The sequence below is a fragment of the Pectinophora gossypiella genome, chromosome 13, assembly GCF_024362695.1.
Source record: "Pectinophora gossypiella chromosome 13, ilPecGoss1.1, whole genome shotgun sequence".
In the NCBI taxonomy this organism is placed as follows: Eukaryota; Metazoa; Arthropoda; class Insecta; order Lepidoptera; family Gelechiidae; genus Pectinophora; species Pectinophora gossypiella.
This window is the reverse complement of record NC_065416.1, coordinates 7,605,556-7,618,030: the sequence shown is the minus strand read 5'-3', so window position 1 is coordinate 7,618,030 and position 12,475 is coordinate 7,605,556. Positions and strand designations below refer to the sequence as shown.

The following is a 12,475-nucleotide window of genomic DNA, read 5'->3' as shown; positions in this document are numbered from 1 at the left end:
TCAAATGTATGCAAACTTTTGAAGATTTAACCCGTCTGCACGGACAGTGGTTCAGCTAGGGCGATATACATAAAATAAAATATAGACAACATACAAGCTCGGATTTGCGTAAGTTTCACTTGAGTTTCGTCTTGGAAACTAATCTAAATTGGTAAGATTTTTTAGTCATTACATAACTTTGTTTTTTTATTAGATTGTGATCAATGTTGCACACGTCTTTCTCCCCACGATAGTAATCCACAACGGAAGGCTTTAAAACGCAACGTTAGCTTATTTCGTGCACGTAAAGAATGAGCCAATCGGAGTCCGAGCACGATTCTCTAAGCCAATTCAATTGATTAAACGCTGGACTTTAAAAGGGAAAAGTATGTAACAGAAAAGGAAAACAATTAATTAAGTCATTTCCCGCAATTAGCGAGGGACTGGGTCGAAATTACTTAAGCATCTGTGGTAATCAGAGTAATAGGTAGCCAACGGCGGAAGCCGGCTTTCCCGCCACCAATCTGTGTAGGCCTCGTGCCCTGAGCCATAGGATGTACATACAGTAAGTGGGGCCACACAACGTATTGAAATTATATTTTACTGTCTGTAGTTAAAAGAGAAGACTAATATAGTGTATGCATCGGTCTTTGATTCTAACTCATTTGATTTTACGACTGAATGGGGAGACTTTATTATCATTTGAATTAAATTTTACGAACACACTGTTGAATATTGTTACATACATACTTGTCATTTTGTGGAAGTGTGTAATACTGTTTTATTTTACAAATGTATAGAATAGGTAGTCTCAGTAAGTGCTGCGTTATCTTGACCTCAGGCATCCTGAGTCAGGCCCAGGCAGCGGCGCAATGCCGACATCCGCCGCCCTTTGTCCGACACAACAATAAACGGTTTTCGGTGAATAGCCACTGGAACAAAACATAGACTAGACTCTTTGTTTCTACCTTAATCGCAACGCATACCCTGCTAAACCTAACCTAACTTTCTATTGCTAACATAACATAAACTCACGACTATGTGCCAATTGAGGTAGTCAGAAGTAGATCCATCGCAAGATGAACTCACCCTCACCTCAACGAGCTCTCTGTTAGAGCAACTTGGCAGGTGGTGAACAGTATGGCCGTATGTGATGGTCGAGCCAGCTGTGTTAGTGAAAACTGCACTTAAGATAAATTAACAACTGATTGGTACAAGTCCGGTATCGGGGTTCGATCCGGCGCTCCCAGTTTGACAAGGAAACCGGTGAACCACAGAATCACAGTGACTAAACATCACTCGCTCTAATACTTACTGAATTAAACCACAGCATTTCAACAGCGAAACGTTTTTCGACTGTTTACTGCTCACCTTTATAAAATAAATTTTCACTTGTTTGTTCAGTCAGCAACAGATTTGGGTAAAAGTAAATAAACGAAGTAGAAAAGTCATTCTTTCTTACCTTCATCTTTATACACGAATTTACGGTACTAGATTGTGTTTACAAAGTAACTAGGGCGATGTTAAATGGAAAAGCCTTTTCAGCAGTGACCTCGATGCCGCCTTTGCTTTAAAAATTAAAATGTTTAATCAAGTGGGACCATGCATTTTACTCGCACGTAGAATTCGGGTTGTATGTGAATGGGCTTTGTGCAAGTTTCGATTGACCGAGTATTCGTGAAACGATCGTACCTGCACGTTCAAAGGCGTCGTTCAAAGAAAGGCCGACCCCCGCTTGGTCGCGGAAAGGCGCGTTCCGTGGAAAGGCGTTTGTTCCCGGTGTCAGCCCGGCGAGCGTGTTTACAAACAAGCGTTTAATTGACGCAGGAATTCCAAACAGCGGCGTAATAAGGAAAACAAGCATCTCCCTCGCGAGTCGCTCCACTCGCCACACTCGCGCCACTCGTAGCCTGCCGTGTGTCGAGTTCGTGCAAAATATTTAATTACCGCTTGTCCATTGTAGCAAAGGCGGGGGGCATAAATAATGAATAAAATATACATTTATATATTTTCTTCACAAATCTTTAAAAAAATATCTGTATGAAATTATTATAACCCACGACTCACGCACATATTATTTCTTGAATAGCGGGTAAATTGTGGTCCAAATAAAAAGACAGATAAAATATGTCTAGCATCAAAGAGACTTGTGGCATCGTCTGCATTACCCTCAGTATGCATTACGTTTTACCAAAAGGGGACGGTAGAGTTCCTTTATTTTTTAATGAAACATCATTGTGTTCTTAATTGAGTACAATAACGCCTGTAATAGGCCGTGGTGTGGAGAAAAATACTATAAATTTAGTTTAGTGTAGAGGGTTGTAGCTTGTTTATGAATCACGGTTTATTTTGTTTGTTACTCCGCAGACTACTGCTTTTATGATTCCTCTCTAACTTTCCTCGTCCAATTAATTTATATTTATTGTTGTTTACGACACACGAGATTATGCTGTAGGAGCATCTTTAGTGTTTAGAGAAACATAATGTTCAAAGGAAATGTTTCGAGTGCTTGTTAGTATAGTACGTAGAATGATGATAAAATTATTCATACCGCGTCGTAATAGAACAAGGGAGAATTTCAGAGGGTACGTGCCACAAGTTGCTATTGTAAATTAATACATTTGTACTGAAAAGCTCTTCTCTTTATCTGGTCAGCTCTCATCATCACTAGTTTAAGAGTCACGCTCTTGTCGGTGTAGCATTTTCCATTCTTGTCTATCCTTCACTTCCTTAAAAGACACGACGTTCGCCTTCCTTCTTGGTCTTCCTCTTCCTCTCTTTCCTTGTAACTTCCCATCTATGACGTTGATGTTGTGGTCAGGTCTAAGATACTGAAGTTCATACCCTCAATACGTTGTCCTGTAAATAGGTAGCTCGTCAATTCAAGTGTTTACCTAACGCTTACTTTAATGACTTTATAAACCCGCTATTGTACCTAATTCAAAAGCATGTGGACTGGGGAGAAAAGATCAAAACCATATTTAGCAGCATAAAATAACTCGAGATTATATGCAAATAAGGCAGTAAATTTTAACATTCTCTTTCATACAATTTAGAAACCTACTGAAAGATTTATGGTTGTCGGATGTCAGGGATTATTTCTTGCAAATTCAAGACAACTGGTGTCACTTCGTCTGAATATTCATTAGGTTTCAAGTTGGGGAGTTAATACCGCATCCGATTAATACTGATATTGTGCGAAGAGTAAATTTTTTCCGCTTAGGGCTGCGGCTCATCCGCGCTGCAAAGATTTTAAATCTTGGTCCTTTTACATCAAAAAGCTCTATTACACGTATGAAAAAGTAAGTGTATTTTATTTTCAGAAGATACTCATGACAGTTGATTAAAAATGTGATTAAGTGCTTTATGATTAAAATAAATTATACTAGGTACTAACCGTAATGTTTTCTTAAGTGTGAAACTTAAGTACTTAGGTACTTACTTTAAGTGTAACCTATTAGAACCTGTTTGGTTCCTTTTTTATAACACTTATCTTTTTTGTGGCGTAATCCATTTTTCTTTCTTTTGGAGATTGTACAATAGTTTTTATTATTACCCGATGGGAAAATGCTTGAGTTTTTATGTATGTACGTTTTTAGTGTTATCCTTTAACTGAGTAGGTACAGTTTTTCGATTTCAACTTGTGAGTTCGTTTTTAATTTGTGCAGCCCTGGTCGCGCGCGACATTATCGTGAAGCCGGCACGAATCTACGATTTGTTTTTGTCGGACACATTTAGGGAATGTTTTACGTCGGAATATGTAGACTGACTCGGAATGGCTTTTTCGTGAGACTCGCTAAATTAATTTCAGTGAGTTTTTAGACAAATTAAAGTAATTAAAATTCAACGGGAAGATAAACTGTGTATCTACCTACTTTAAGAATTCAAACAACCATTAGCGTATAGTATTTTTTGTTAATTTCAAGCCGTTTTATGCGTTTGCCATTTAAAACGAAGAAATAACTCGATCATAAATCTTCGGATACTGCAAAGGCCGAGCTCAGTAGTAATGGATGAGACGTGCGGTTATGAATTGATATTGCTACAATAAAGGATGGTATCGATTATGAGATGATTCGATGCGTGAAGGATGTTAGAAGTAGTCCGACTATTACTCCCGGAGTAATGGGGCGCAGTGTAATTACAAGTTATATCCAGCAGCAAAGTAGATAATCTAAGAGTTTAATTTAGTCCAGCGAGAGTCTGCGAAGTTCAGAGGAACACAACAGTGTACTAATAATAGCCATCGCATCAAGTATTTAGCTGGTGTATCAGGTTGGAGCGCGCAGCTTACTTCACGGGCACTAAAACTTAAATCGGCGCGCAAAGCCGCAAGAAAACTCTGGCGGCGGCCACCGCAGACCGTTTTAAGTAAAATATTAAATGCGCCGTAGGATTTCTCGTGTAGTGGTGCAGGTAGGCCGGCTTTAATATTTTATGAAGCGCTCGCTCCCAGTTGTCGACGTTTTGTCTGGTCCTTAATTGCGGAGTGATGCGTCCGTGGCGAGCTCGCGAGGTGGCCAGCCCAAAGCGACGCTGAGAGAGAAAATATTAAAACATCCCGTAGCGCTTACTCAGCGGCCTAACTGTTTATTGCGGGCCTAGAGACGTTAACGCCTATAAATTTTATGTGTGTTCACAATGCCGTCATAAAATGTTGCAATGCTTCTAAATCCCGTTGTTTTTCTTTAGGATTTAAAAGAAATATCGTAAGGTATTCGTAAAGCTTATTCCGTAGCATTTAACAAATTGAAAAAGGAAATAAAGGTGTGAAAGGAGTGAAAACAAAGGCGAGGCGCGATAAAACAAAACTGAAAAACAAGTGAAGCTGTATATAATCGCTACAAGAAAGTTCGGAATTGCTGCCAAGTTTTAATTGGTCCATATTTCTCGCATCAACAGAAGGGTATTTATCGAAACTAATTGAAAATATCGTTTTGTTTAATTTGATTATAAATATATTTATTAATTGAAAAAGATCTCGAAAAAATAGCACAATGAAATATTTCAAAAATTGTAGTTTATTCGCTGATTCGGTGCCCGCTGAGCGCCGGCGGTACAGTGGGCTGATTCTAATTTCCGCACGGATGCATGTACACTCATCCAGCAATTAATATATCCGGATCCGTCTGTCTGGCCCCCTCCTACCGATTTGACATTTGCCACATTCGGAACATGATGGAAACTCCTCTAATTATGCAAGGCGACAGCGACGGCAAGATTTAGGAATAGATACACATCTTTGTTTATATACCTGTTTGTGTTAGTTATGTTTAGGATTACTATTCGTTTATGTCGATTGCCGGACAAAAAATACTTTGTAATTAATGAAATACAACCGGATAAGCATTTGGCTTCTCGCAACAACTCTTTACTAACCCTCTGTACCTCCAAAAGATTTTTTTTAACATTTTTATTGAAGAGTAAAAATTAAAAATACCTATATTCCGTAAAACCACTGGAAATTCCATTACGATTTTAAAATTTTGTTTATAATAATTGAAATAAGACAATGCAAGGAATGTATAAACAATATCGACGTAACACTTAAGAGGTGGTAAAACAAATAACAATATTTTAGATGATAGAGTTATGGGTGAATTATTTTCACAGTCTTCGTGTTAATGTTCCGGCAGTTAAGATATAAACAAGATAATCAACCTCGATAACTTTTTGAAGAATCGAGTAAAAACTTCAATGGCCCATCTATTGTTCACGCCAGTTAGAAGCTGGCATTGCATACCTATCCACCGCGACAAAAACCCTGAAAGTAAATCTTTTTTTTGAAATTGATTTGCGACGCCCCACGCATGGTTTACGTTAAATTATTTATGGAGTTTTTTCATATACCCTATTTCTAATAATGTAGGTAGGTACTTCCAAATTGGATTACCACAGCCCATTTTTTATTCTATTCTACTACGTGATAAAAAAATCCTAAATAAATAAAAAAAATGGTCAATACATATTATATTATTGTCTCTAATTTCATTGTCAAGTAGGTATTTAACGTTTTGTAGATTGAGATTATGTGATAAGACACTTACACGTCAATACCAGTAAACATAAATGGTCTAAAAATGAACTACTCTATTATAAAAGCGATATTTTATTCGAAATTCTTCACTATCAAAAGATGTTTTCCTTTTTTAAAATGTGTTCACTTTTCTCACATCTCTATTACATTATCAACATACTCTTACTTCATCTATTGCCCTTATTACAGTAGCATATAATAATGTTACATATTATTAATTTAAAAAATCCGTGCGCGAACTAAAAATTCTCATCTGTCAAGTCTGTCAAAGTCAGTCAATTTTAGGTACTATTATACGGAATTAAAACCTGGCTGGGCGTTGGTTTAGCGATAGTAAGAGACGTAACACGAAAGTGATGCTAGGTATAAGTTATTCCGATTTTATTTGTAGAGATTTTGCCTATTCTTAGTTTATGCTCGGTATAAATAGTTACACCACATTTATTTGTAAAGCCGTATAACTTCCATCTGCTTTGAAACTGCCGAAGCCCATTAGCGTGTATAGTCGCGTCTGTCAACTCGTTCCTGACAAAATATTGCTTTGCCTTTAATCAACATCAGCATTCATTATCGTGAATATTTATATCAATAGGTCATTATACATTTGTCATAGAGCGCTCGTTGCCAACTTTCGGGTTACAACACTCGCGTTACTGTGAGTCTTAAACAATCGTTTTGAAATGGGTTGTGACTTGCTTTATTTATTATTTTTTCTAGATTTTAAATTTAATTCAAAACAACTTTATTGCATATTTAAAGGACAATTACAAAATGACAGCAGAAGTAGATTTTGTGATTTTAACTGTATTATTTTCAATGAAAATATGTAGTTTGGTGTTCTAAAATGCATCCTAATACCGACCCCCTAAAGGAGGTTGCAAATGGAAATCGGTGCGCATGTTAGTTTTCAATTGTAGTCATAAGGCTATATAAGTATTTACAGTTAAATTAAAAAATAACTGAAAATATATTGAAGCTGAATTTTAGGTATACAGTCCTCCACGTTAATAGTATAGTCGAGGACACGTCTTCAAAACTAGTGAAAATTACACAAAAAGTTCCAAAAATCTCATTTGTAATAACGACCTTATTAAGAAGATGTGTAATCAGTGGCGCGGCACAGATTTACAGTTGATACGAGCGCGTATACAGCCGGGCTCGTATGATGAGCAGAAACAAACGAGGCACGCGCTGCTGCTTTCAATTACACCTACCGCGATATACGATGTCGTAAAGACATCGCCGTGGGAGCTCTATAAACCACGTTCTTTCCTCGAGGTGCACTCTAAAGGTAAAAAATGGGAGTCCCGCAAAGGACGCAACCTCGGTATATAAATTACGCCGGAGGAAGTTGCGGCCGCGACAAATAATTGACAGGCAGACGGTATCCGACTGTAGTGTTTGGTTTTTTTAATTAAAGCAAAAACTGACGAGTTTTATAATTCATAATTTCTAACTTTCATTTGATACGTTTAATGAATTAATGAAATTAGCCAATATTGTGTTCATGATCAATTTAAAGCCTGTGCAATTAGTAAGGTACTTACCTATTTATTTTTTAATTATAAATGTATAGAAGTAGGTACACAATTCGAACAGCTTGCCAAAACTTTCATAATATCTCATTTATGTTGTAATAAAACAGCATCGTACCTAGTTATTACAATGTTAACTTTTACGACAGCTAACATTTCCGTGTCGTGTTTTATTATTTTCTTTATAAGGCGGATATAATTCAGACAATACAAGGGGTGGTAACCGACACAGTCGGAACTGACGAAGGCTCGGAACCAATCCTAATTGCATTTCCCGCGTTGACGAAACACTGTCGGCCCATTTTGTCGGAGTGATAACAAATATCGCCTTATTCTCGCTCCTCTCGGTGGGACTCCGGTAATAATCCAGCGTGCTTTTATTCAATTTGCTCTGATATATTTCTCAGTTCATTCGCTCAGTTTGATTTCGTTTTTGATACAGTGTTCAGAGAAACGAACAAATGTCCTCGTTTATATGCCATAGAATAAAGAATAATACTACCACATGCATCTTGTTTATAGACATTTTGTAGGTACCTATTGTAAGATTATGTTTTCTGATTCACTTAGGTATTTTTCCGTCGGGATGAGGCTAGTTAGACATCTCTTTGCGAGTATTAAGTATTTAAGTATAAACTTCAAACCATGTTTTCTACAACAAACTTCACTCATTAAACCGATATCAGTAGATATAATATGTATAAAAAGCGGCAAATTATTCACGAAAGAAGCGGGTGAACAACAACAACAAATCTGAAGCATTTGTTTGAAGTTTGCAGGTAACCTGAAAGTAAGTTGTGAAACTCCCGCCTCAAGTTGGCGGTGGAGGGAATATAGCTGATTATTCATTATTGACCGACGTCGTACGACACAGAACTTATGGTACATACCTCGCCTTTATATCGACTCAGCGCAAGCTCTCGTCGTGACTGGAATTCAGATGTTGGCCCGCGATTACGTACCTGAAAAGAAAAATTTGAAATATAGACATACATAGGTAAATAAACTCGGGACTATTTCCCGTAGGGATAGCGCTGTAGATTTATATTTGCTTAGTTGCTACACTGTTTTCGCTTCTTCAACTTCTACATTTAGCAAAGGCAAAAGCTTCGCCTATTGAATAGCGTGCAGTTTCCTTTGAGTAGGTACCTATGTTTCACGGAGGGTTATGTACAAGTATTTAGTATATTACCACACCTTACTATAATTAGTTCAACATCCAAGGCATGATAGTAAAGTAGTTTCGAAATAACTATGAATAAATGAAAAATAGGTACAATAATAGGTACAAAAATAGGCAGGTAAGTAGTTTATTTATTAGACACACCTCATCAAAAATATAAATAAAAACATGGAAATAATCAAATAACAAATTGTTTATTTTAATGCCATATGGAGATTGCTTATTCAAGCATGAAAATCTGTCTCGTCGTCATATTTATTCATTACTCCTGTAAAGCTAGCTTAGCCGAGGGTGTTGAAAAGAAATTAAAATGAATGAAGAATTGTGACCTCGAAAATATAATTGTGTAGAAATAAACGATTATAAAGCAAGTGTTAGTTACGTAGACGTAGGTAGCAAGTATTAATAATTAAAATATGGATACTTTGCTAGCACTACTTAAATAGTCCCTTGCTCTCTAAACTTTAAGTAGCTTAAGTTGGTTTGAGTTAAACACCTTATTAACATTTAAAAACGAAAAAAAATAATTATGGAAGTCAAAAATATACTGACTGTAAAGAAGGTATAGGTTTTTCGTCATTGCATAACGTTGATTTATGATTAGTAAAGGTACTAATAATTTCCACATCAAGTAATAATCTCCAAGTGATAACAACATCTGCAGGAATACATTGGTACCTGCAGGACGCCCACATTTACTGGTCTTGTAGGTACTAAAACTATTTCAAAGCTTAATTAAAGTTTCCAGGTAAGCCCCGATAGACTAGCGCCCGTCAAAGGCTTCCGAGATGAGAAGAATATTTTTTAATATTATGAATAAAAAATACTGCAATTAGGCGGTGTTGGGATTTTTTTATTAAACCGACTTCTCTGAGTTTGTACCTCGAAAATTGCAGGTTACATTTTTCTATCTGGATTCCACTCAACTTTGTAGCCAACTGTGAAGTTCGTGTTTCTGAAAATATTATGCATTTCTTATTTTCCATCGTCTTTGCGATTTTGTTCTTTACTCAGGAAATTAGTTTGTTGTTAGCAAAATAAAGTATCTTTGTATTTTGATTTTGCTTTCGAAAAATTAGTTTTAGTCTCGAACGAGCCTGCTAGCTCGCGAAAATTATGCGGGTCGCCGACTAGGCCACGTCTAATCTAAATCTCAGAGGATTTCAGGCCAACCTTATTGGGCTTCAAAGTAATAATGAGTGAAACACAAATTGTTTCATTAACTGAGCAGATAAGACTCTCTAATCTTATTAGTAAATTACGCAAATAATTCCGGATAGAAGATGTAATAAAACCCGTTAGCGTAATAAAATGTTCAGCTAGTTAATTAAAACGGTAAACGCACAGCTGTTAATGGTTTGTCATTTAAATATTTTGAGTATGTTTATGTTGTGCTCAGATAATTCACTCGGGTGGCTGTGTGGCGCGTGCCAGACATACCTACCATCGACTTTTAAACTATAAATAATAATATCTGTATACATATTCACATAATCACATATTATAGATTTTATTTAAGTAACAATGTATTTACATTTACAATAATCACACCTACTTAAAATAATTCTACACGTTTATTTCCATTTTTATCTGATGCGTGATACTAATTCATTGATTGGGTTCAATAAATTAAGACAATAGTCGAATACTTACTACTTAAATTCCTGTAACAAATTAAATTCAAAGCAGGCTACAGGCGTTATAAAATACAGTGCGATGTAATGATACCGTGCGCATGAGTCATAAAATTTATTATGACGTTCTGCCTAGGTCTGCTCGAATGATGAAAAAAATGTCTAGACACGAACACATGCAAACAATTGAAATTGTAAATCACCTAAGGAGGTAAAGAAAGGAATGAACATACTTCTATCACACTCGTAATCCAATCCCTATCTATGGTAAGCCTATCTGTAATTCTGTATCCACCAAAGAATAGCAGTTAGAGATTTAGTAGAATTTTAGTGGTGTGTTGTTCAGTATTGGTCGGATTAGCACCTAAAGGACATGCCACGTCGATACGATAGGATTTTTATAAGTATTGCATTGTTCTAGTATTCTAGTCATAAGTTTTACTTAGATTTATCGGTCGGTAGCCAATTACGATCACACACAGTTAGTCACTAATTGTAATTTTCTCAGTGCTACCATTCGGAAAATTATTTTTAGAGTTCTACTATTTAATAATTACTAGCGGGATTCGCAGCAAGTATAATTAAAACTCACAAATTAGATGTAATGGCCGTTTCAGCGCGGAATAAGTTAACCACGTGAATTGAAACAAATTGGTAGAGCTGTTGCAACATCCAACAGCAGCTAATTCAGTATATTAGTTGAAAAAAACAGTAATCTACTAGATACGACAATTCATGTCATTGTTACTCGTCAAATTAGGTAATCGACACAACTTACTTGACCTTAGGCCACATCTTGACTTAGCAAGCGTATTTTATAATAAAGAGTATAAAATAAAAATAAGTACTTACCTACCTAATAAATTATTCCCAAATATGAGTACACCAAATAAACCAATACTTTTATATCGTCTTCGTGAGATTGTCACAGGCGATCCGAATATTTATTTATTCTAACAGATTTAAGTCAAATTTATGTCTTATAATAGGTTTGCGGTCTGACCGTTGTCTCTCTTTATGGGTCGTGAGCATACGGTTGGGTATGAGGCTTGACCTAATCCTGAAGCTGTCTACTTACATTGTAACTATGAAGGAAAACCAGCATGTGGAATGGCATGCTATTAGTTCTAATCTTCCACGGAACAATTAAAAATAAAATGCATGATGATACTTTTATTAAACTTAAAGAGGCTTTAAAGTTCACCTATTTTTCTACGTCACTTCGACCTTAAGACTGAGTGGTTTCATTCTGTCTTGTCTCGTGAAATTACTGTTATTCTAGGAGAATAAATCACTGCAATCATAACCCGATTAGGTGTTTTGCTAAACTACAGTTACCTGGCGTGTGTCAATTGCCACTATCTTATAATTAACCATGCATATAACTTTATTATGTACTTAACATGGTAAATTATGTGCGACTCGAAAAGAATTCGTCTAATTAATAATTTAAAACACAATTTGATAAAGTAGCGTTCAAATGGAATATAAATATGAAAGAGGTTTCATGTAACATTGTTTCCTAAGGACCTACGTCAGCCTACCCACATTTGTATCTAGACTATGTCGGCATACGTGTATTGCTCATAAGGACATCGCATCGCCTTTAGCTGGCACCTTTCAAGAACTCACAAAGCGCATATGCTAATATCACATTTGCAATTAAGATCGCAACGCCCACCATGGGACGCTATTGTCTCGCACACAACCGTCTCCTATCATTTATATTAATAAAACGATAAGGCTCCTCTGTCCTTACCAACGCATGTGTTCTTTTCATCAAGATCTTTAATAAAAACATCGAGTATATTCCGATCTCATTGCTTAATTCGTGTCGCTTTTATTGTGAGCACAACCAATGATTGAGTACAATTGTATTTTTAACATTCATTTCCAATCGTTGTAAAAGGTTGTACGACTATTACACATTTATATACTTGTCTAGCAACACTGTTGCCAAAAACAAAAAGCCAGTAGGCCAGGCAGTCAGTCTAGGAATAATATACGCTGTGATAGCGTGGGCAGAATTTACACGTCCCTAACAACAAAGCGCACTTCGTCATTAATTAGAAGAGTGTTATACGCTCTCATATTTGGTTCACCGCGA

The 12,475-nt window shown here is 36.4% G+C and overlaps 1 protein-coding gene across 5 annotated transcripts in view; it reads right to left on the bottom strand.

Annotated features, from left to right (window-relative positions):
- Positions 1 to 12,475, bottom strand: part of LOC126372228 (protein alan shepard) — an 87,593-nt gene that overhangs the window by 47,028 nt on the left and 28,090 nt on the right. For all 5 annotated transcript variants that reach the window (XM_050017895.1, XM_050017900.1, XM_050017897.1 and 2 more), the window contains one exon: positions 8,442 to 8,513. In XM_050017895.1, coding sequence (XP_049873852.1) covers positions 8,442 to 8,513 — 72 coding nt within the window. The remainder of the gene's footprint in view (positions 1 to 8,441; positions 8,514 to 12,475) is intronic.